The sequence below is a fragment of the Nuphar pumila genome, chromosome 2, assembly GCF_984573655.1.
Source record: "Nuphar pumila chromosome 2, dmNupPumi1.hap1.1, whole genome shotgun sequence".
NCBI classification, from domain to species: domain Eukaryota; kingdom Viridiplantae; phylum Streptophyta; class Magnoliopsida; order Nymphaeales; family Nymphaeaceae; genus Nuphar; species Nuphar pumila.
In genome coordinates, this window is record NC_143250.1 from 53892656 (window position 1) to 53914112 (window position 21457).

Below are 21457 nucleotides of genomic sequence, written 5' to 3' on the forward strand. Positions count from 1 at the left end.
TTTTATTTGTCATACCTTGATATTGACTTGTAACATTATACGAGACTCCAATATTAGGGTACAAGGTAGAATCTTGCATGTTGTTGAGAGTTATAGCTGCAAAAGCTTTCAGGATGTCATAGATTACGGCGATCGCAAAACTCATAAATAACCTTACCTTCTTTTGGATTTTGAGGAGGTCGAGAAGAACTAAATTGACCACCCTGGGAATTGAAACTTTGAAAGTTTCCAAGAGACCGACTAGCTCCTCTAAATTATTCTCTCCCTCTACTAGAGGGTATGCCTCTATCGCATACTCTCTAAGAGAAAAAGACAATGGAAGAGGTTTCTCTATATGGAGCTTGGTAGTTTCCATGCAGAAATTGGTTGTTTATAATTTGCAACATTTTCTCTTGGTTGATCAACATCTCATAAATATCCACAAACGTGGGAAAGTTATCTCGAGTGGTAACCGAGGCAACAAAGCTTTCATAATATCTCGATAGACCATTCAATGTATAGTGAACAAGATTCTTATCAGAGACTGGTTCACAAATTGCACATAAAAAATTTGAAAGAAATATGATCGAGATACTCTATAGTACTCTTATCTTCCTTTTCGATAGCTTGAAGCTCTTTCTTTAATTAAAGGATACGAACACTTGGTTGGGAGGAATATGCTCGCTCCAATGTAATTCATGCTTCATGAGTTGTAGATATCTGAACAATTTGGCCTAACATAGGCTTAGTGACTACAACGTGAATCCAACTCAAGTAACTTGATCTGCTCTTTTCCAAATAAGATACTCAGGATTTGGTTTCATATTGTTTCCTTCTTCAACTAATTTGTTTGGTGCAGGGAACAATCCATGAGCATATTTGAACAGATCTTGGGAGAACATAACAACCTCAGTTTAAGACTTTTATAACAAGTAGTTATGCTTGTCAAGTTTGATTGACACCAGGGATGAAAACTCATTCCATTGAATTGAAGAATTTGGCATGAGGAAAGCAACAATTGATGATGATGGCATATAACTGGAGGCCATGATGGATCGAGACACACTGAGCATGAAAATCGAGATCGAAGCACACAGGGCATGAGAACTGAGATGCCCAAGTGTTATGGCTCTGATACCAAAAACAAATGACAAACATGAATTTGCAAGATTCAAGCACACACGAGAAAACACAAGAGTTTATGTAGTTCGGTCAAAGAGTGACCTACGTCCACGAAATGCACTCTCTCTAGACGATTTTGAGAGAGAAGTTTCCTTACCTTTTATAATTTGTTACATCATTTAGAGTCCTAGATTTATCTTAAGAATATATAATCTTATTCAAAACTCTACTTCGATTACATTAAATAAATTCAACTTGAGATGGAGTCTCTTGTCGAGTCTTATTGTTTTGAGACTCTTTATGAGATAAAGTTTGTTGAAATAGAGTTTGTTGATGACCAACATCTTTAACAGCCTTAACAACCTTATTTGAACCAACATCTTTAACCGCTTAACAACCTTATTTGAACCAACATCTTAACAACCTTAACAACTTTATCTGAATAATTTTCACCAACCTCATCTGGACGATTCCCATGAAGATTGACTTCTTTGATTTGAACACTCTTTTTGACACACACACACGTGCACACACACACACACACACACACACACACACACACATATATATATATATATATATATATATATATATATATATATAGAGAGAGAGAGAGAGAGAGAGAGAGAGAAATGAAAATCTATCTAATCGAAAACCTCTCAAACCTACCCAATAAGAAACATTTATTGAATTTTTGATAATTTTTTTTTGAAATTTTGACCTTTCGTATGTGATCTATGTGTTTGTTTTTAAATGAATTAGCTCTTGGAGCATTTGATTCATATGCATGGATATGTTTTTATAAGGTTTCAAAAATCAAGAACCTAGAATTTTATAAATTTTTGAGGCTCCAAATACCATTTTTTTCATCCAAAATGCATGATCCAAGTATTCATTTCTAATAAATCAATCATGCTGAACACATTTGTAAGGTCAGAATTTTGAAAAAAAATACCAAAAATCTGATAAATGTTTCTTATTGGGTAGGTTTGGAGGTTTTCATTATGTATACACACGAAAGAGGTATCATCAGACCCCCTTTCTTCAGACGAAAGTCAGATGCATGGATTTGCACCGTGTATCCAAAAAAATTTGGGTTTTGGGTTCTAGCGGCGGTTCTTGACTGCCACTAAAGACCAAAGTTCCCCAGGTCATTAGTGGCGGTCAAGTCCGCCTCTAAAGACCAAAAAACACAAAAAAACTCGTGCCACTGATCACAGGTGCTATCAGCTGTGCAAGTAAAAATATATATATATATATATATATATATATATATATATATAGTTTATTTATTCATTCATTTATGAGAGAGAGAGAGAGAGCAACGCAGTGTGTTCCACCTCTAATCCTAAAACTGTGCGTGCAGGCTGACACTTTTGCTTGGCCCACCTGGGTGTGGAAAAACCACGTTATTATATATATATATATATATATATATATATATATATATATATATATATATATATATATATATAGTTTATTTATTCATTCATTTATGAGAGAGAGAGAGAGCAAGGCAGTGTGTTCCACCTCTAATCCTAAAACTGTGCGTGCAGGCTGACACTTTTGCTTGGCCCACCTGGGTGTGGAAAAACCACGTTATTACTGGCACTTGCAGGGAAGCTAGATCCCTCTTTAAAGGTTGCTCTTCATCTTTGTTCTTTCTACTCACGCTAGACCTAATAGCAACTAAAGCCTTCTGCTTTAATTTATTGCAGTTGAATGGTGATATTTCCTACAATGGGCACAAGCTAGACGAGTTTGTTCCTCAGAAGACGTCAGCTTACATAAGTCAACATGATCTTCACATTCCTGAGATGACTGTGAGAGAGACCCTTGATTTCTCAGCTAGGTGCCAAGGAGTTGGAAGCAAACATGGTACAAAATATTGTCACCCTTCAAATAAATTGCTGATTAAGTCACCTCATGATGTATATACACAGGCCTAATTTGAATTGGGTGGTGGTGTTTTCTTTGGACTTGAATTAATTGAAGAGAGCATTGTGGAACTCATCAGAAAGGAGAAGGGAGCTGGGATTGTCCCTGATCATGACCTTGACATATTTATGAAGGTGATGATATTTCCATGAATCTATTCTGCTTGATTTTTTTTTTTTTGGATAATCAAGTTGGTGTTAGGCAGACCCCTACCAGTGTATTAAGAATACCTGTCCAATTGCAAAAAAAACCCTCCATGAGGGGGTTCAAGTCATGGGGCGATCCTTTCACGTTAGGGATAGACTCCATCTTGCTATTCTAGCCAAAATTTTACATAAAAAATAAGGTTTACAGTGTAAATACCTGATTTGAAGATATTTGAAACTGTACAATCTGTACAGGAGCTCTTTCCTGAAGCAACTCCGCTGCTCCCTGCCTTCCAAAGTCTGCTTCACTTTCGCCACTACATCCGCCCTCCTTGCTTAGATAATCACTCTTCCTTTCACTCCGGCTCTCACTAACACATCTGCTCAAACTGTTCACTCACCTTCCTCTACACTCCTCCCTGTTGCAGAAAAGCACCCTGCTTCTTTAATCTCCCCAGTTGACTCTCTCATCAAGTACCCCAGCTGACTCTCTCATCAAGTACCGAACATGCCACCCCAGCATAAACTGTCTTGATATTCAGTTTTACACAGCCCGCCCGAGGAGGGGACTACTCCGGAGTTCCGCATCACCCTCATCACCCTCTCTCTCAGCGTCCACGGATCTGAAACAACCTATCCAAAATATTTTGCATGCATGTTTTGCCACTCTTTTGATGCCAATTTTCATGCAACTGATTCTGTGCTTAATTGTATCAGGCAACTTCAATCGAGGGTTCGAAGAGAAATCTTCAAACGGATTACATCTTGAAGGTTCATCCCCTCCTCCTTAGCTTTGGTCATGTTCATAATCTGCTATATATATTTAACCACCGCGGGCAGGGTATGCGTGAAGGCGTTAAGATGAAGATGTCAGATCAAACCCTGCTGGGGAGCCAGCAAATCCACAGCTTTATCGTGGATGGGGGCATGTAAGGCAGGGTGGTGGTGTCTCTCAAACCCTTTTTAGATCTTAAGATGCAAGTTGTTTTGATCAAATATGACCTAAATGGATTCAACATGGTCGATTTATTAATAAAAAATGACCCTCGGATCATTTTTCTTATTATTTTTTTTAACAAAAAAACATTTGTGATTTTTTAAATCATAAATTTTCATGTTTTGTCAAACATTAATTTTTGAATGGCCAAAAAATCTTGCACACAAGTGGGACTTCAGCGATGATGTAGATCACATCTATGGATTCCTATTTTATCAAAACAACTTGCATCAATGAAATCTCAAAGAGGGGTATGAAGATAAGGATGACTTTGGGGATGAGTGGAACCTATTTGCATCAAGTGACTGGGGTTTCCTCATCATTAAAAAAAAATATATCCTGCTATATACTTTTAGAGGGTCATGGTTGATTTTTATAATCATCTTTCACGCTAAAGTTTGAGGGAAAAGGAAATTAAGGGCTCTTGCTCTGGTTCATGAATTTCTTTTATAATTAGTAGCACATGATAGGGATGTAAACGGATCATATTTGGGCCGGAGTTAGACATAATAATCATATGTAGCCTAATCTGATTCTGAATCAAGCATTAATTTACAGAAACGATGTCTGATTAGATATCTATTCTAATCAGATGCATATGTAAATGGAATCAGGTTCAAATTTGGACATAAATTTAGATGAACAAATCTGACCTGATTAACTACTTGGACCATTTCCAACCAATTTTACCATTCACATAGTTACAAATGACTACATTGATTAAGGTTGGTTCATCTTAGTCAATAACAAAGCGTGCAGCATGGATCAAGTCTTAGGCTCTATATTAAGCACCATGACTTTCGATGTTGACACATGACCTTGGTGTTGCTCTCTGCAGATCCTTGGGTTAGACATATGCTCGGGCACAATTGTAGGGGATGTCATGAGAAGGGGCATCTCAGGAGGACAAAAAAAGAGACTGACTACGGGTATAACTGAACCCACCTTCATATATATACTGCCTACACTGATCCGTGCCTACCGTAGCCTACGGAACCTTTGAAGGGTTCTTTTTCACGTTTTTCTTGAATTTGACAATACAGATGTGTTCTGCGTACTTGATTTTGTAGGAATCCCCTCTTGCATTGTCTGATTCCAATGTCCGGGTAGGTTTTTATGAGGTTTAAAACTAACCAGTGTAAGATTTTTATAAATATCATAAATATCCGAGGCTTAAAATATCACATTTTCTATAAAAAAAAACATGACCCAAGTATCGTTTTCTAGCAAATCAATCATGTTGAAGGCATCTGCAGGGTCAGATTTATAAAAAATAATCCGAAAACTCTCTGGTTGCTCATAGTAGGCTGCAGTCCGCACCAAATTGTGTAGGCAGCTACTCTCTCTCTCTCTCTCTCTCTCTCTCTCTATATATATATATATATATATAGTTACTAGAATATGAGAACTAAAAATATGGCCATTTTGTTTAAGTTTTTTTTTTTTGCAAATTCAAGCATGTAGATGTGTTAGGAGGCGTTGTAAATTTACTAGGAATAAACTGTTGGATCATGCATTTTTATGAAAATCTGATTTTTGAATTCTTGAATATTTATGAAGATTAGGAGCCATTGATTTTAAAGCCTTAAAAAAATCTAGTTTTTGCATCATAATTGAATGATTTAAGACCTGATCCTTGTAAAACCAAAATTGTAGATCACATACGTATGTATGGTTAAATTTCAGAGAAAATAACAAAAAATCCATGAAAATCATGGTTCACATGGTAGTTCTCATATTCTAATGACTATAAATAGTGTTTGATACACTCTTGGGTAAGGAAACCCCTAATAAAAATTTGTAATATTTTTAACTTTTTGACATATTTTTACACACCAAACCATATATATATATATATATATATATATATATATATATATATAGAGAGAGAGAGAGAGAGAGAGAGAGAGAGTAATGCACTGGTGCTGCCCCTTTCTCATTCTACCCTGCTAGGCCCCTTAAAAAATAGTAAGTTCTTGCATTTTTTCTCACATCTAACACCATAGATGTACTCTATAGGTTTTGTTTAGTGGGAACAGGCTTTTGGATCACCGAAATCTGACTTGTATACAAGGTTTTCCGGTAATCCAAAATCAATGGTTATGAATGCATCAATTTTTCTGGCTCATAAAAAATAAAAAAATTTATCGAAAAAACATGATCCAAGAGTTGATTCCCACTAAATCAAGCATGCTAAACACATCTAACAGTTCAGATCTATCATAAAACACTTCAACCTATGGGACCTAATGGGGCATAACGAGAAAATGGGGCCTAATATGTTCAGTGTATATATATGGGGTGACCTAACAGTTTGAATGAGCTGAAACTCATAAGTGTGGATTGTGTTCACCCAACCTGATGGATTCAGTATGAACCAAATGCTAGAGATTGGCTGTTAATTAGATCATGTTTTTTTTATTAAAAATTATGATTTTATTAGACCGTTGATTTTTTCACTGCTCATAAAATTGTGCCCACACATCTTAATTGGATGACTTAAGAGCCTGATTATCATTAACATAAACAGGCAGATTACATCTGTAAGGTTAGTTTCTCGAAAAACAATGAAAAGGTTGGAGGTAATGGCGACATGACCAAATGTAATCCTGTACATGTATATGCTAGTAGCTGCTGAGATGAGCTTGCCATTTTGAACTTGTGTGTTGCCAGGAGAGATGATCGTGGGGCCCACAAAGACGCTGTTCATGGATGAGATATCAACAGGGTTGGACAGCTCCACTACGTATCAGATAGTGACGTGCCTTCAACAGTTTGTGCACATCACGGATGCCACGGTGCTGATCTCGCTGCTGCAACCAGCACCTGAGACTTTCCAACTCTTCGACGACGTCATCCTGATGGCCGAGGGCAAGCTGGTGTACCACGGCCCTCGAACCCAGGTCCTTCACTTCTTTGAGGGCTGTGGATTCAAGTGCCCCGACAGAAAGGGTGCAGCTGACTTCCTCCAAGAGGCATGTACTCTTACCAACAACTAGCAACACAACTCTCTCTCTCTCTCTCTCTCTCTCTCTCTCTCTCTCTCTCTCTCTCTCTATATATATATATATATATATATATATATATATATATATATATATATATACTACCACTTTTTTGGCCTACAGGCAGCTTATCAGGCTTTTAAAGTTTTTTTTCATGTTTTCCTTAAATCTGACTGCTAAACATACTTGATTTAAATCTATACAGTTAGACTTAAGAAAAACATGAAAAAACTCTTCAAAAGTCTCCTAGGCTGATGCTTGTATTGACTCTATCTAACCACATAGATGTGTTCAATATGGCTTGTTTGCTAAGAAGTCTTGGATCTTGCTTTTCTTATGTAGAAATATGATCTTTTGAGTAATAAAATTTTGGCACATTGTGGGCCATTGGTTTTTGAACCTTTTTAATTAAAAACCTAATTACTTGTCATAATAACATTATTCAAAACCGGTTTCCTACTAAACAAATCATGTTGTAGCATTTGATCTACAAAAAAATGGAATTTTTTGAAGAAAAGAGTAATTTCTACTCATTAGTTCCTTATATTATTAGTAGCCAATATTTACCACATATATATATATATATATATATATGAAAATACATCTACATATGTGTTAAATGGGAAGAGTGCTAAATGAAACATGTTATTAGATTTTCAGCATTTTTTTCGCAATTTCAACCTCATAGATGTGTTCAACATGATTGATTTACTAGGAATTGACACTTGGATCATGCATTTTGGATGGAAAAAATGATATTTGAAGCCTCAAAATTTTATAAAAATTATAGGCCATTGATTTTTAAAACCTTATAAAAACATATCCATGGATCGGAATCAAATGCTCCAAGAACTGATTCCTATAAAAACAATCATATAGATCACATTAGAATTTAAAAAAACTCAAAAATCTAATAACATGTTTCATTTAGCATGGATGTATATATATAGAAAAATTGGTAGTTGTGCAACCCTTAGGTGTGCAGCTCAAGTGGAACGACATTGGTCATTCATCACGAGCATTTTTTATTTAGTTTTTAATTTTGAGCCATGAAAATTTTATTAGGTTTTAGGGTTTTTGTGTTTTTTAAATTAGCATTTTGATATTTTTGTATTTTTTTCATTTCAATCAACATTAAACTTGATCTTATGCTTGATATTTTAGGGTTCTTTTTCAATATATATATGAATTATGTTTGTTTAGGATTTAGGCTTTTGATTTTGTTTTTAGTTTTTAAATAACATGAACCATTATGATTTAAGGTTTTTATATTTTTTTTCAATTAGCATTTAGGTATTTTTGTATTTTTTCAAAACTTGATTCCACATGCTTCATTTTAGTTATAAACTTAGAATTTTAAGGATTTTTAATTATTATATATATGAATGATGTTTGTTAGGATTTAGGTTTTATATTTAGTTTTTTAAATCTCATTAATATTTAATTAGTTTTAATTTTTATTTTGCTTTTTAATTAGCATTTAGGTGTTTGATTTTGGTTTTTTAAATGAGATGAATATTTAATTAAGTATTTTTAATATTTTTATTTTTAATCAACATTAAGCATGATTTTACGTGCTTAATTTTAGTTAGAAACTTAAAAATTTAGTTTTTTTTCAATTAGCATATATATGTGAATGATGTTTTTTTATGATTTAGGTTTTTAATTTAGTTTTTATTTTTTAAATAGCATGAACCATGAATATTTCATGAGGTTTTGGGTATTTATGTTTTTTTTCAATTAGCTTTTGGTATTTATACATTTTTTTCAATCAACATTGAACTTGATTCCACATGCATGCTTTTAGCTATAAACAAAGAATTTTAGGAGTTTATATATATATATGGTGTTTGTTAGTATTTAGGTTTTTTTTATATCATAAATATTTAATTAGGTTTTAGATTCTTTGTGTTTTTTTTCTTCTTTTTACTTTTCATTTGTGCTCACCCTAGTTTAGATTTCTGGTCCCGCAATGAGTTCATGTACAACTGAGGCTGTCAGGATTTTTTTTTTTCAGGTTAAAAGTTAGAACAGGATCTGACCTAAATTTGTTTAGGTTTGGGTTTGGGTATGAGTGAAATTGTAGACTTGTATGAGTTAATTGGTCTGGTATAATTATAAACTAGTCGGTTTTAAACAAACCTGTTGTCTAATTGGGCCGGATGTTATTCTTTAATAGAACTCTTACCATAAACACTATTCTAAATCATACCAAATTTCTGAGATGAAAAAACATTACTTGAAGAAGGTTTGGATACTAAGTGGGTTCGGTTTTGAAATGGTATGAGGGATCGGGTATGCTGGTTCAGGTTTGAAAAATGGGTCGGGTACATGGGGGTTCAAATCTATATTGTTCTTACACAAGAACCCACCGGTTTCTATGACAGCTTTAAATTTCAGACCACATTTTTTTTATTTTTACTCTAAGAAACCCCCCCAGCGCAGAGACCTAGCCGCGCTGGCTCAGTCTGCCGTACTTACAGTGGCTGTCCTGTCAGCATAAAAACTCAGAGGGCTTACCCCTTGACCCCAGGAAGTCGCCAAGCTTCGGCTTATGCAGGGGGTGATGCCCATAGAATTTGAACCTCGGCTGCGGGTCAAACGGCCTAGCCCCATCCCGCTATACCAAACCCCTTGGGTCGGGATATAAGACCACATTCAATCCCAAGGATCTATGAAGATCGGGTCAGGTCGAGTCTAATCAATTTGGATTAGATATACCTGTCACAGTTACATTTCCATGCCCCAAATACTCACGTATGTACGTGTCCTCAACCCGGAGTTTTACCTCGCAGGGAGGCGGGCCCATAAAGTGACCAGGTTCTCAGTGAGAGTTCTTTCGCCATAAAAAAAAAATGACATACCAAGTAAATTTCTCATGCTCATTTCCACACAGTGTGTTGGTGACTGGCAATATTTGTTGTTCTTTTGTGGTCATGATCAGGTGATATCTAAGAAGGACCAAGCACAGTATTGGTGCCACACAGACCCTTATAGTTACGTGACAGTGGACCAATTTGTGGAGAGGTTCAGGGCGTCTAATCTTGGCAAGAAGCTATCAGAGGAGCTTCTGCAGCCGTTCGATCGTTCACAAAGCCATAAAGATGCATTATCCTTCAGATTCTACTCCCTAAGCAAATGGGAACTTCTGAAGGCTTGCATTTCTAGGGAGATGCTGTTGGCAAAGAGGAACGCATTCGTCTATGTTTTCAAATCGACTCAGGTAAAAAGATTGCCGATTTGCTATTTATTAAGTGCACATAATATGTGCTCGCAAGGGCTCTCTACCTTCTTGGCTAGTGACAATTGAGGTTTGTCACGAGGGCAGATCAAGTGCTATCACATTGCACACTTTGAGTGTGCAACTGCACCTGATCACCTTCCATCTACGGAATACAGCCTGTCAGCTGAGAGGCTCAACAGAAGATGGAGGGCGGATCAAGTGTAGCGGCACACTTTAAAGTGTGCTATGTGATTGCATCTGATCTCCTGTCGCTTGTCACCTAGGAAGATAACCCCGAGAAAATTTTAGTTTGGATGTCCTATTATAGGCTGAGAGGTGCTACATTGACTGTGGATCTGTTTCAGTTTTTGCGGTGTAAAACTCCATGGGTACTTCCCCTGCCCACTGGAGATAGAATACAGTTGGCTTCGACCTCATGGACAAGGGACATAGACATATGTTTCATTCCCCCCAATAGGAAAAGACTCGATAGGAAAGGCATCCCATGTATGAAAAAAAATGCATACCTAAATCCATTCACAGGGAGGGTTATGAATTTACCATTTGTTTCATTTTTTTCTTTCATGAGAATGGAAACAGATTTCTAAAAAACCTGTCAACTTAGCCATCTCCTGAGAATGCTTTACTGGGAGGTATAAAAGGATTTGCACGTGAAAAGTGGTAGATGATGAGAAAAACGGGGGCCTACTTATTCCAGCGACCATGATGATTTGATGTTTGTTTCATTCATGACTGGAAAGGAAGGGAAAGGGATGTCAGCTCAACATTTTCCCAGGAAAATTGTATGAAACAATTGCTCTTTCTTTTGTGCAGCTTGTGATCATAGCATTCATCACCATGACTGTATTTCTGCGCACAACGATGCATGTGGACCTGACCGGTGCAAACTACTATCTGGGTTCCTTCTTCTATTCCCTCATCATACTCATGGTGGACAGCTTCCCAGAGTTGTCAATGACAGTCTCAAGGCTCCCAGTGTTTCACAAACAGAGAGACTTCTACTTCTACCCTACTTGGGCCTATACCCTGACAGCAGCTATATGGAAGATCCCTCACTCCCTCTTTGAGGCTTTTGTTTGGACAGCCATTACCTATTATGTCATCGGATACACTCCCCAGATAGAAAGGTAACCAGCCGTTCCCTCCGTGTTCTTTTGGAAGAGTATTAGAAGGGAAAACACAGTAATAGCCTGCGAGGCTCTGCTCATCTGGTAGGGGCCACCTGTGAATGTCACCAAGTTGACAAGGTATCTCGAGTTTGAAACCCACGGATGCATATCGTTTGCGGCAAGGTTGAAGCTAGGTGTACTCCCTGATGTGATGGCACTGATGAGCAAGGTTGTGTTTTAGCCATTTAGGTCAATAAACTCATTTAGCCATCTCCACTTTATATATATATATATATATATATATATATATATATATATATATATATATATATATATATATATATATATAGAGAGAGAGAGAGAGAGAGAGAGAGAGAGAGAGAGAGAGGAATGAAAACCTCCCCAATGAAAAACCCTCCCAAACCTACCGAATGGATGTTTTATTGGTTTTTTGGTGTGTGTTTTTTTTTATTCCAAGAGATCATTTGGTTGAGATGCACACGGGCCCCACTCACAGTTCTCAAGTGAAATGAGTGGTCTGATTTGTTGGATAGCAGATGTGGAATCACATTGCACACTTTAGTGTACTGCTGCACCTGATCCGCCCTCCATCCCAACAGAAGATGGAGGGTGGATCAGGTGCAGCAGCAAACTCAAAGTGTGCAATGTGATTGCACCTGATCCACCCTCGATTTGTTGGAGATGGATGTGCTCAACATGGTGTGTAGGTTTGGAAACTGTCAGATATGGGTGGGTCAGGGTTGACCCAATATCCGACTTTGGATGAGTGGGTCCGGTTTTTCAATCCGGATCTGACTCAAAAAGATGGTAGAATTCCGGATCCAAAAATGATGTGACCCCCTCTGATACTGGATCCACGGAAAATGGGTCAACTATTGTGTCAGATCCAGGTGACTGATTAAGTTCAATTTAAGTCTGACCAGCTTGGTTTTGACCGACGAAATCCCTACTGATGATCGAGGTTGATTCCGTGGCTCAGCATTCTACTGGGCACTGTCGTACCATATCTCATGTTTGTTTGTTTGTTTTAAAATGGTGTGAGCAGGTTTTTATGTCAGTTCCTTCTGTACTTTGGAGTGCATCAGATGGCAGCATCTCTGTTCCGGTTCGTGGCCTCTGTCACCCAATCAATGGCAGCTGCAACCATGGCTGGCCTTCTCACCTTGATGTCAATTCTCTTGTTTGGAGGCTTCGTCATTCCACGGTGTAAGAATTCCATTTTTCACTGTCTATTCAATACTAAGTGATGATCTGAAAAACTACGACACTTATCTAGAGACATGAATGAGTTATGTGAAGTACTTCACTCAAATTTAAGTTGAATAGTTTTGGAATAGTCCTAATCCCCTAGAAGACTTGGCAATCTTTCAACATTATAGTCCAACAGCATTGCCAATATATATACAGTAGTACCATTCGTATCATAATAAAACTGTGAAACTGGTTATGAAACTATAGAATCAAATTCATAAGTTCACTTAATGAACACACCAAAACATACTCTTCATTAGGCAGGCCCTCAAGGTCACTGATCCTATCCACCAATTACACTCAATGCCCAATCTAATGATACTGGTTCTGGCATGCCAATGTTGATCCTGAATCTCTTGTCACACTGCGGCATATATCAGCAAAATCAACAGTCTCTAGTTTGTTTGTTTTTCATGAGGAATGGGAAAACCACCCTCTCAGATCAGAGACCTAGTCGTACTGGCTATGCCTGCCGTACTTACGGTCACTTTCCCAGCAGTGTAATCCCATGGCGCACCTTTTGCCCCCTGGGAGTAACCTTGAAAAGGTATGAGCAAGGAACATAATGCCCTTGGCCCTTCTTATATGCAAGGGGCTGATGCCCATGGGAATGGAACCCTAACCACCCGTCTAGTGGCCAAGGCCCCCTCCCACTACACCAAACTCCTTGGGGCTGTCTCTTAGTTCAATGTCTCCATGTTTAGACTAAAGTCCTAACTATGGGCTGATTCAGCTTGTTATGCTCAAAGCAATGCACTTATATATGTAAATCTTTTACTATGGCAGATTCCATGCCAGTTTGGCTGAAGTGGGCATTTTGGGTATCTCCATTGTCATATGCTGAGATCGGAATTGCGGGAAATGAATTCCTTGCTCCAAGGTGGAGAAAGGTGAGTTTTAAATGCACCTAGTTCTTAACCCTGTAGTCTGTCTTCTTGAAGGGACTTACTGAATATGATTTTTCCTTGCAGATTTTTTCTGGAAACACTAGCATTGGACATCAGATTTTGATAAGCAGAGGGCTTGATTTCCCAGGATACTTTTACTGGATATCAATGGCAACCGTGTTTGGTTTTACCATTCTCTTTTATATGGCCTTCACTGTGGCCTTAACATATGCAAAGCGTAAGTTATAACAGTTTCATGCTTCAAATCTTGCAATTAAAACTAGTATAACCACTGTCTGATGACAGAGGTTTGAGCGTATAGTTGAAAGGGTATAAACTGAATGGTGCATTGAGAACTTTTTTCAAGTCCATTGGCATCTAGAAACTGAACCACACAATTATGTTACAGCTACTGGAGCATCGCGGGCTATTATTTCTAGAGAAAAGCTTTCACAACTACAGGGAAAAGAAGAGGCTGGTCTTCATGATAGCATTCAAGAACACAGTAAGACTGATGAGAATGGACTAATTCAACAAAATTCTTTTTGTTTTTTCATTCAATCTAGGCATTCAAAGTTTCAAACTGACTTGCACTGTCTCTGCAGGCGGGATGGTATTGCCTTTTCAGCCATTATCATTCACATTTCATGATGTTCAGTATTTTGTTGATATCCCTCAGGTAATTTCATTCAGATGAGCAACTAACCATATTTCTTCTATAACAATGGGACTAGAAAAGATGAAACTTAATCCTGGTTCAGCTTAGTTTGGAGATTTGATTGGCATGGACTAAGAAAATTTAAATAGTGCATTCCATAGTTACTGGAAGCTTCTAAAGACATCAAAAAGCTCTCTTTGGAAGTGTGAACCATGTGCTACTTTCACACTTCTATTAAGCAGTTCACTTATAGAGAATAGAATTCTTGCTTTTCTCATAGGAAATTGGACTTCCTTAATGCTGGAATTCACTTTTTATGTTAGAAGAATTGAACTCTTTTCAAAAATTATGCTTTTATTATATAAACCTAGTAAAAAAGCTAAATATTGTATTCAAGTAAAAACACAGGTTTTATCTACTTTTTATTGTCACTTTCTACTCACTTCTATTATTGCCTCTTGCTTTCCTTCACAAATATTTCATGTTTCGTGTATTAAAACATTTTTCAAAGGTTCGCTTCTCACTTCATGTTTTGCGTATTGCTTTTTGCACTCGCTTATTGCACTGATAACTATGGCGCATTAACTAAATGCCTGTATTTTTTTCTATTTAAATGACTGCCTTCCGAAATCACTGTCATTAACACTAGTTTTTAGATTAGATCTCCCAGTTACCACCCCTTTCACTATCACTACAAATGTAACTATAAATGTAATTGTCACTGGAATTGTCGCTACCATTCGAAATGCAGCCATCCATATTGGTTTTAGAACAAATTGCAACTATTAATGTGATTCTTTTAACTATGCCTAGTATCATATACGTAATGATTGTAAATCTTAGACCCACTATTTAGATTCAAGATAACTAGAAAATAAACTTTCTAGTTCACCTAGAAAGTAACTATCAGTGTCAATCTCAAAAATATTATTTTGAATATCAAAATATACGGAGTAACTGTCACCAGAGATGAGACTACAAACGTCCTTGTCACCATCCAAGTCATGTTTTTGATGGTCTAAAACTATACCAAGTCAGTACCGGAGCATGAGCTTAGTCCAACCATATCTCTTCTCTGTGGCTCCTTCATATCTTACTTCATTGTGTATGATACAGATTGATTGGTAAGCTTTATACAATTATATTTTTATTCATCATGTGCTAGGAAATGAGAGATCAAGGCGTGACAGAGAAGAAACTCCAACTACTTAAAGATGTCACAGGTGCATTCAGGCATGGCATTCTCACAGCACTCATGGGTGTCAGTGGAGCAGGGAAGACAACACTCATGGATGTTCTTTCTGGGAGGAAAACTGGGGGTGTTATTGAAGGAGACATAAGAATTGGAGGGTATCCAAAGGTTCAAAAGACATTTGCCAGGATATCTGGCTACTGTGAACAGACTGACATTCATTCTCCAAATATCACAGTTGAAGAATCTGTTATCTTTTCAGTGTGGCTAAGATTAGCACCTGAAATTGATCAGAATACTAAAAGGGTAAGGCTTAATCAAGATACATACAGTTCACCAAACACTATGAATAATACTTGAGTTATAGTTACACCTTCTATGTCACTACTGCATAGTTATTTAGTTATATTTCTTTTAGTTTGATCACTTTTTCACTTGTTCAGGCAAATGTGCTTATTTAGTCATGTTGCTATAGTTCAACCAATTTTTCACTTATTCTGGCACATGTGGTTTATCACAATCAGCAAGTGACCAGGTAGCAATTGGCAGGTCCTAACCAGTTTTGTCTCCTAACTGTCCTATCCACCTCAAAGAAACTTAGTTGCATGTGTTTTTTGTTTAATCTGAATCTGTAGATATGTTTATTTGTAAAAAACATGTTTTGTATCGAATCTATTTAACCAAAAAAAATGAATTTTTTCATAATGTTTTAATGTAATATAAGCCATTGATTTTCATATGTTCTATAAACATATCTGAACATGAAAAATAGCTCATCTAATGCATGTTTTCTACTAGTAAGCTATACCAAATACATCTGCAATTTCAGATTAACTAAGCACCTACAACTGCACTCTTAAACTGTTTAGGACAGTTCGGAGATAAAAACTGGTTGGGAACTACCTGTCACTCTGTAAGTAGATGTACAAAAGTTTGCCTGAGTAAAACTAAGGTACAATTTGATAGAGAGAAGCTACCTACTAACAGTTTTCTTCATTGCATGCTTATGTAGGCATTTGTAAATGAAGTATTGGAAACCATTGAGCTTGATGGAATCAAAGATGCTTTGGTTGGCATGCCTGGTGTAAATGGTCTCTCAACCGAGCAACGCAAGCGGCTAACTATTGCAGTCGAGCTTGTTGCTAATCCTTCTATCATATTCATGGATGAACCTACATCAGGTCTAGATGCAAGGGCAGCTGCAATTGTCATGCGAGCAGTGAAGAATGTGGTCAACACTGGAAGAACCGTGGTGTGCACAATCCACCAGCCAAGCATTGATATATTTGAGTCATTTGATGAGGTAAAATTACACTTCTTCATGCATCCATTTAATCCTATTTTAGAATTTCTATCTTCCAACATGAAGTCGTAAACCGTTCTTGGTAGAACTTTGAACCTATGGTTCAAATGTTTCAGATTGGTGTTGGATATGTGTGAGCAAATTCAATCTAGTTGAGTCTTAACTCTTAAAATTTGAATGTAAAATTACTCTAGAGCTGTATTCGGATCTTATATGAACCAATTGAAGTATAACATTTTTAAACTATAAAAAGGCATTTGATCACATGAACATCGCAATAAAATTGTGATGTATTTCCAAAAGTAGGCAATATTCTGAAAATATCATGATTTTTTGGTGATTAGGTCAGTTCTTTTTTAAATTATCGTGATAAAATTGCGGTATCTTTCCAAATATTGCAGATACTTGTTACATACCCTTTCAATGAAGTCTTTTTCCTTACTAATTATTAACTTTTGCAGCTGCTGCTGATGAAAAGAAGGGGGCAAATAATTTATGCTGGACCATTGGGTCGGCACTCAAGTAGCGTCATTGAGTACTTTGAGGTAGGCACTAAAGCCCTATCTCGTTGGACAAGTATCAGAATAAATGTAAGCATAGGTGGTCAGAAATCCGTTTATAAGTATATTTAGAACAAGTACTAGACCCATCATGACTTGAGTTTTTTTTGGATAATCCAAGGGAACACCATTTCTTGGCATCGGCCCCAATCACCAACCGCACATTGGCTGGCCTCATGTTGGTAAAATCCTTGAGGTTCCCCCTGCCCACCAGGGTGTACACCCAGCTTCGGCCTTGCAGCAAGGAACGCCACCCATGGGTTTAGAACTTGTGATGTCCTGTCGACTTGGTGACATTCACAAGTCACCCCTACCAGATGAGCGGAGCCCTTGTGGGCAAATGTAAAATCCTGGCATGGACCTAATTCACCCATTATGACTTGATATTGTGTCAATTGGCAATAAGGATGGACATTGACCTGCCCCAACCTGGCCAGACCCAGTGCCTATTAGGGCCCAACAGGCTCGACCCATGCCCCAACCCGCCAAAAACCCAATCTTGTACTTGTCAGGTTTGTGGTCAACTTCAAGCTAGGTTCAAGTCATGTCAGGTTGGGCCCTTTAAAACCCAACTATTTGGGCCAATTCAGGCTCCATTGAAGTGATTCTTTACCCCAATCCAGAAACCCTCCCATTTACTAATCTAGCCAGTTAGGCCCAACACTAATTGGGTTTCGAGCAGCTGTGCCAGCTCAAACTCAGTCCATCTCAGGCTGGGTACCCGACTCGATGTCCACCCTTAGTTGGCACACGTCTGGAGTCACATTAGCTCAATAGAAGTCTGTCCTATTAGTTCTCATGTTGGCTCAAGTGGCATCTTTTATCTAAACCAAAGTTGGTGCAACGCAAGTCCTTTTATTCGTTGATCCATTACAACCAAAGATAACACGAGGAGATGAAATACCTGTAGAGGATCCCTGGAGTTCCGAAGATCAAAGACAACTACAACCCAGCAACATGGATGTTAGAAGTCACTAACATGTCAGTGGAAAGGCAACTTAACGTGGACTTTGCTCAGATCTACAAAGACTCATCTCTCTATCAGTGAGTACTATGTTGCCATCATCTCTCTAAATTCTGAATTTGAGTGAGAAGCGCATTTCTAGATAATAAATGTTGTTTTTCTTATTATGAAATCAAATTTCTTTGATGTTGAAATGCACACTATATATATTATGCCTTTTCTTTTTTACAAATTGTATTTTCCTTGTAAAGCATATATATATATATATAATGGATATTTTTGGACAAAAATCTTAAGATGCATCAAGTAAAAACACGTTGTATCCTGTGTGGTCGGTGATGGGAGGGCTTTTTCCTTGGATTATCCAAAAAAAACATGTTTTATCCTTCTTTTTCCATGTCACTTCCTGCCTGCTTTGCTGCTTCTTGCTTCCCGTGTCATTTTTTAAATACTTCATGCTTTCCACATTAAAGAATCTCTTAATGCTCCCTTCTCGCATGCTTCACACTTCGTGTACTGCTTTTGGTACCTACTTTCGCTAGTAATTACTATGATCCTTGCATGTTCAGGAACAACAGAGAGCTGGTCAAACAATTGAGCACGCCACCTCCAGGTTCTGAGGACTTGAACTTCCCAACTGTATTTCCGCAGAATGGTTGGGGACAGTTCAAAGCATGCCTGTGGAAGCTTCACCTGTCATATTGGCGAAATCCTTCTCACAATTTGGCCCGCTTCGCATTTACGATCATCACTTCAGTGCTCCTTAGTGCACTCTTTTGGCAGCATGGGAGAAAAATGTAAGTCATTCACTCAAGAACTTGTTTATTCCTTGATAAACATTCATGCACAGAAAAATGCCTAATAAAATGTGCAGATGAAAAGTCCCTAAAACATAAAAAGAAAAAAGGTGAATACAGGGAAATCAGTAGAAGATACTCTAAATACTTATGGTAATACTAACAAGCATAATACTTGATTCTTTCAGAGTCCTTCCTCTAACACTGCTAAACTTGCCTTGCAGAAGTACAGAGCATAGTTTATTCAGCATACTGGGGATGGTGTTCTTAGCAACCATCTTTGTAGGGATAAATAACTGCATATCAGCTTTCCCTGTTGTAGCAATCGAGCGCAGCGTCCTATATCGTGAAAAATTCTCTGGGATGTATGCCACCCCTGCTTATTCATTTGCGCAGGTTGGAAATTTTCCTCTCTTTATTTGTGTGTGCGTGTATCGTCACCAGCTACACTACATTCAAGAAAATCATATGAAGACTAAAATGTATTCAGACCAACTGTCATTATTTTTAGTATCAATTGTGGAATGGCTGGTGAAAATGACAAATAATTCTTTTGATGCACTTTCATGTTGAATTAAGCCTTTTTCTTTTTGTCTTGCTATTTCTTAATGCAGGTTGTGATTGAGCTTCCTTATGTGTTCGTCCAAGCAGTTATCTATGGGATTATTACATACCCTGCAGTAGGATTCTATGGGTCAGCTTACAAGATCTTTTGGTATATTTTCACCATGTTCATGACATTCTTGTACTACAATTACCTTGGGATGATGGTAATCTCGCTAAGTCCAAGTGTTCATGTTGCCTCAATCCTGCAATCTGCTTTTAACACATCACTCACACTATTTTCAGGCTTCCTGATTCCTGGACCGGTAAGGAAGTTCTCCTTTTATTTGATTGCCTACTAGCAAACAGTTATACATGGCTAAACTTTAGCTAAGGAATCTGTCAAGTCAATTACTTTCTCATATCTAACTTGACGCAGGACCAAGTGAAGAAAATTGGTTACTGAGATCTAAGTCAGTTCACAACTTCTGAACTGATCAAACTCTCATCAGGTTTCAAGCAGTCACCTGAACCAATACTTAGATTGCAACTTGTGTCCCATAGCCTAACTTCTCCAGTCCGTATGGTCCAAATGATTCTACCCTGCAGTGCTTGTCCTTGAGCTCTGTTACCTACTCTATGGAATACAATCTTGAATGCAGTTGAATGGCACAAAATAGCTCCTTTGGCAAAGGAGCTCTTTAGTTAATTTGTGAGTATTTCCAAACTTGGTTATCAAAAACAAATCAGAAAATGGTCTCTGGATAACTTTGTAGCCACATCTACTGAATACCAACATGAAATATCACTCTTGCAAGTTTCTTTAATCCAAAACAGCGGCACCATCTTTAGGAATTTGTTGTCAATTGAGGAAGAGTTTTTGTCATACTTTGGCTGGTCACTGATGATGCAATTGTTACCTGATGCAGCAAATCCCAAAGTGGTGGGTATGGTCATATTGGATCTGTCCTACAAACTGGACTCTGCGAGCATTGTTTACTTCACAGTATGGCGACATACATGAAGAGATAGACGTATTTGGAGAAAGGAAAGCAATCAGTTCCTTCCTGAAAGATTACTATGAATTTCAACATGATCAACTGGGTGTGACTGCTGCTATGCTTATTGTCTTCCCTCTTCTCTTTGCTACTCTGTTTGCTTTTTTTGCATCAAAGTTGAATTTCCAAACAAGATGAGACGCAATAAGCTCCAATTTCAACCATGCTAGGTCTCGTTAACAATGCCATGTGAATGATATACCTGTAATATGGCTGCAATTTTGCCATCTAGTCTTTCAGTAGCACAAATGTAATATTCACTTCCATAAGTGTTTTCAACTTGATATGAGTATATTCTCAATAGAATGAGTTCTCACCAATGTAAACAAATGTGGATATCCTTCTTGTTTTCAACCAGGGTAACTGTGCCTAAAGCCTGGTTAATTGGCCTGGCCTAAAATTTGGACCCAAGGCTTGGTCTATCCATTTCCATTGCATCCATCACAATGAAAGTTTGATAGGGTTAGCTCACTTTGATACAGTTGAATTGTGCATTTTCCTTTATTATGATTCCACCATTCCTTGTAATCTGATGGACGAAATGGTACGGATTCCAATGCACTCTATAATGAACTCCAAGAATCGAAACATTATACATTTGAACACAAACATGAGAACGAAAATGACACACATGAAATGTAAATGAATAACTTCATTAATAATGAACATTAAAAAAAAAAAAT

General features: G+C 37.5%; 1 protein-coding gene across 3 annotated transcripts in view; it reads left to right on the forward strand.

Moving 5' to 3' along the window:
- The window catches only part of LOC149845490 (pleiotropic drug resistance protein 3-like), a 32443-nt gene extending 11425 nt beyond the window's left edge, over window positions 1-21018 (forward strand). The window contains exons 4-24 of one of the 3 annotated variants that reach the window (XM_089997650.1): window positions 2658-2742; window positions 2820-2979; window positions 3097-3173; window positions 3903-3956; window positions 5021-5111; window positions 6856-7157; window positions 10132-10410; window positions 11245-11558; window positions 12607-12767; window positions 13599-13702; window positions 13784-13937; window positions 14109-14213; window positions 14284-14378; window positions 15523-15855; window positions 16562-16852; window positions 17314-17397; window positions 18323-18456; window positions 18946-19173; window positions 19398-19569; window positions 19788-20042; window positions 20646-21018. In XM_089997650.1, coding sequence (XP_089853776.1) covers window positions 2658-2742; window positions 2820-2979; window positions 3097-3173; window positions 3903-3956; window positions 5021-5111; window positions 6856-7157; window positions 10132-10410; window positions 11245-11558; window positions 12607-12767; window positions 13599-13702; window positions 13784-13937; window positions 14109-14213; window positions 14284-14378; window positions 15523-15855; window positions 16562-16852; window positions 17314-17397; window positions 18323-18456; window positions 18946-19173; window positions 19398-19569; window positions 19788-20042; window positions 20646-20912 — 3745 coding nt within the window. In that variant the 3' untranslated portion in view covers window positions 20913-21018. Of the gene's footprint in view, window positions 1-2657; window positions 2743-2819; window positions 2980-3096; window positions 3174-3902; window positions 3957-5020; window positions 5112-6855; window positions 7158-10131; window positions 10411-11244; window positions 11559-12606; window positions 12768-13598; window positions 13703-13783; window positions 13938-14108; window positions 14214-14265; window positions 14379-15522; window positions 15856-16561; window positions 16853-17313; window positions 17398-18322; window positions 18457-18945; window positions 19174-19397; window positions 19570-19787; window positions 20043-20645 lie in introns of all 3 variants that reach the window. The other 2 variants (XM_089997649.1, XM_089997651.1) reach the window with 2 other exon arrangements.
- The last annotated feature ends 439 nt before the right edge of the window (window positions 21019-21457 follow it).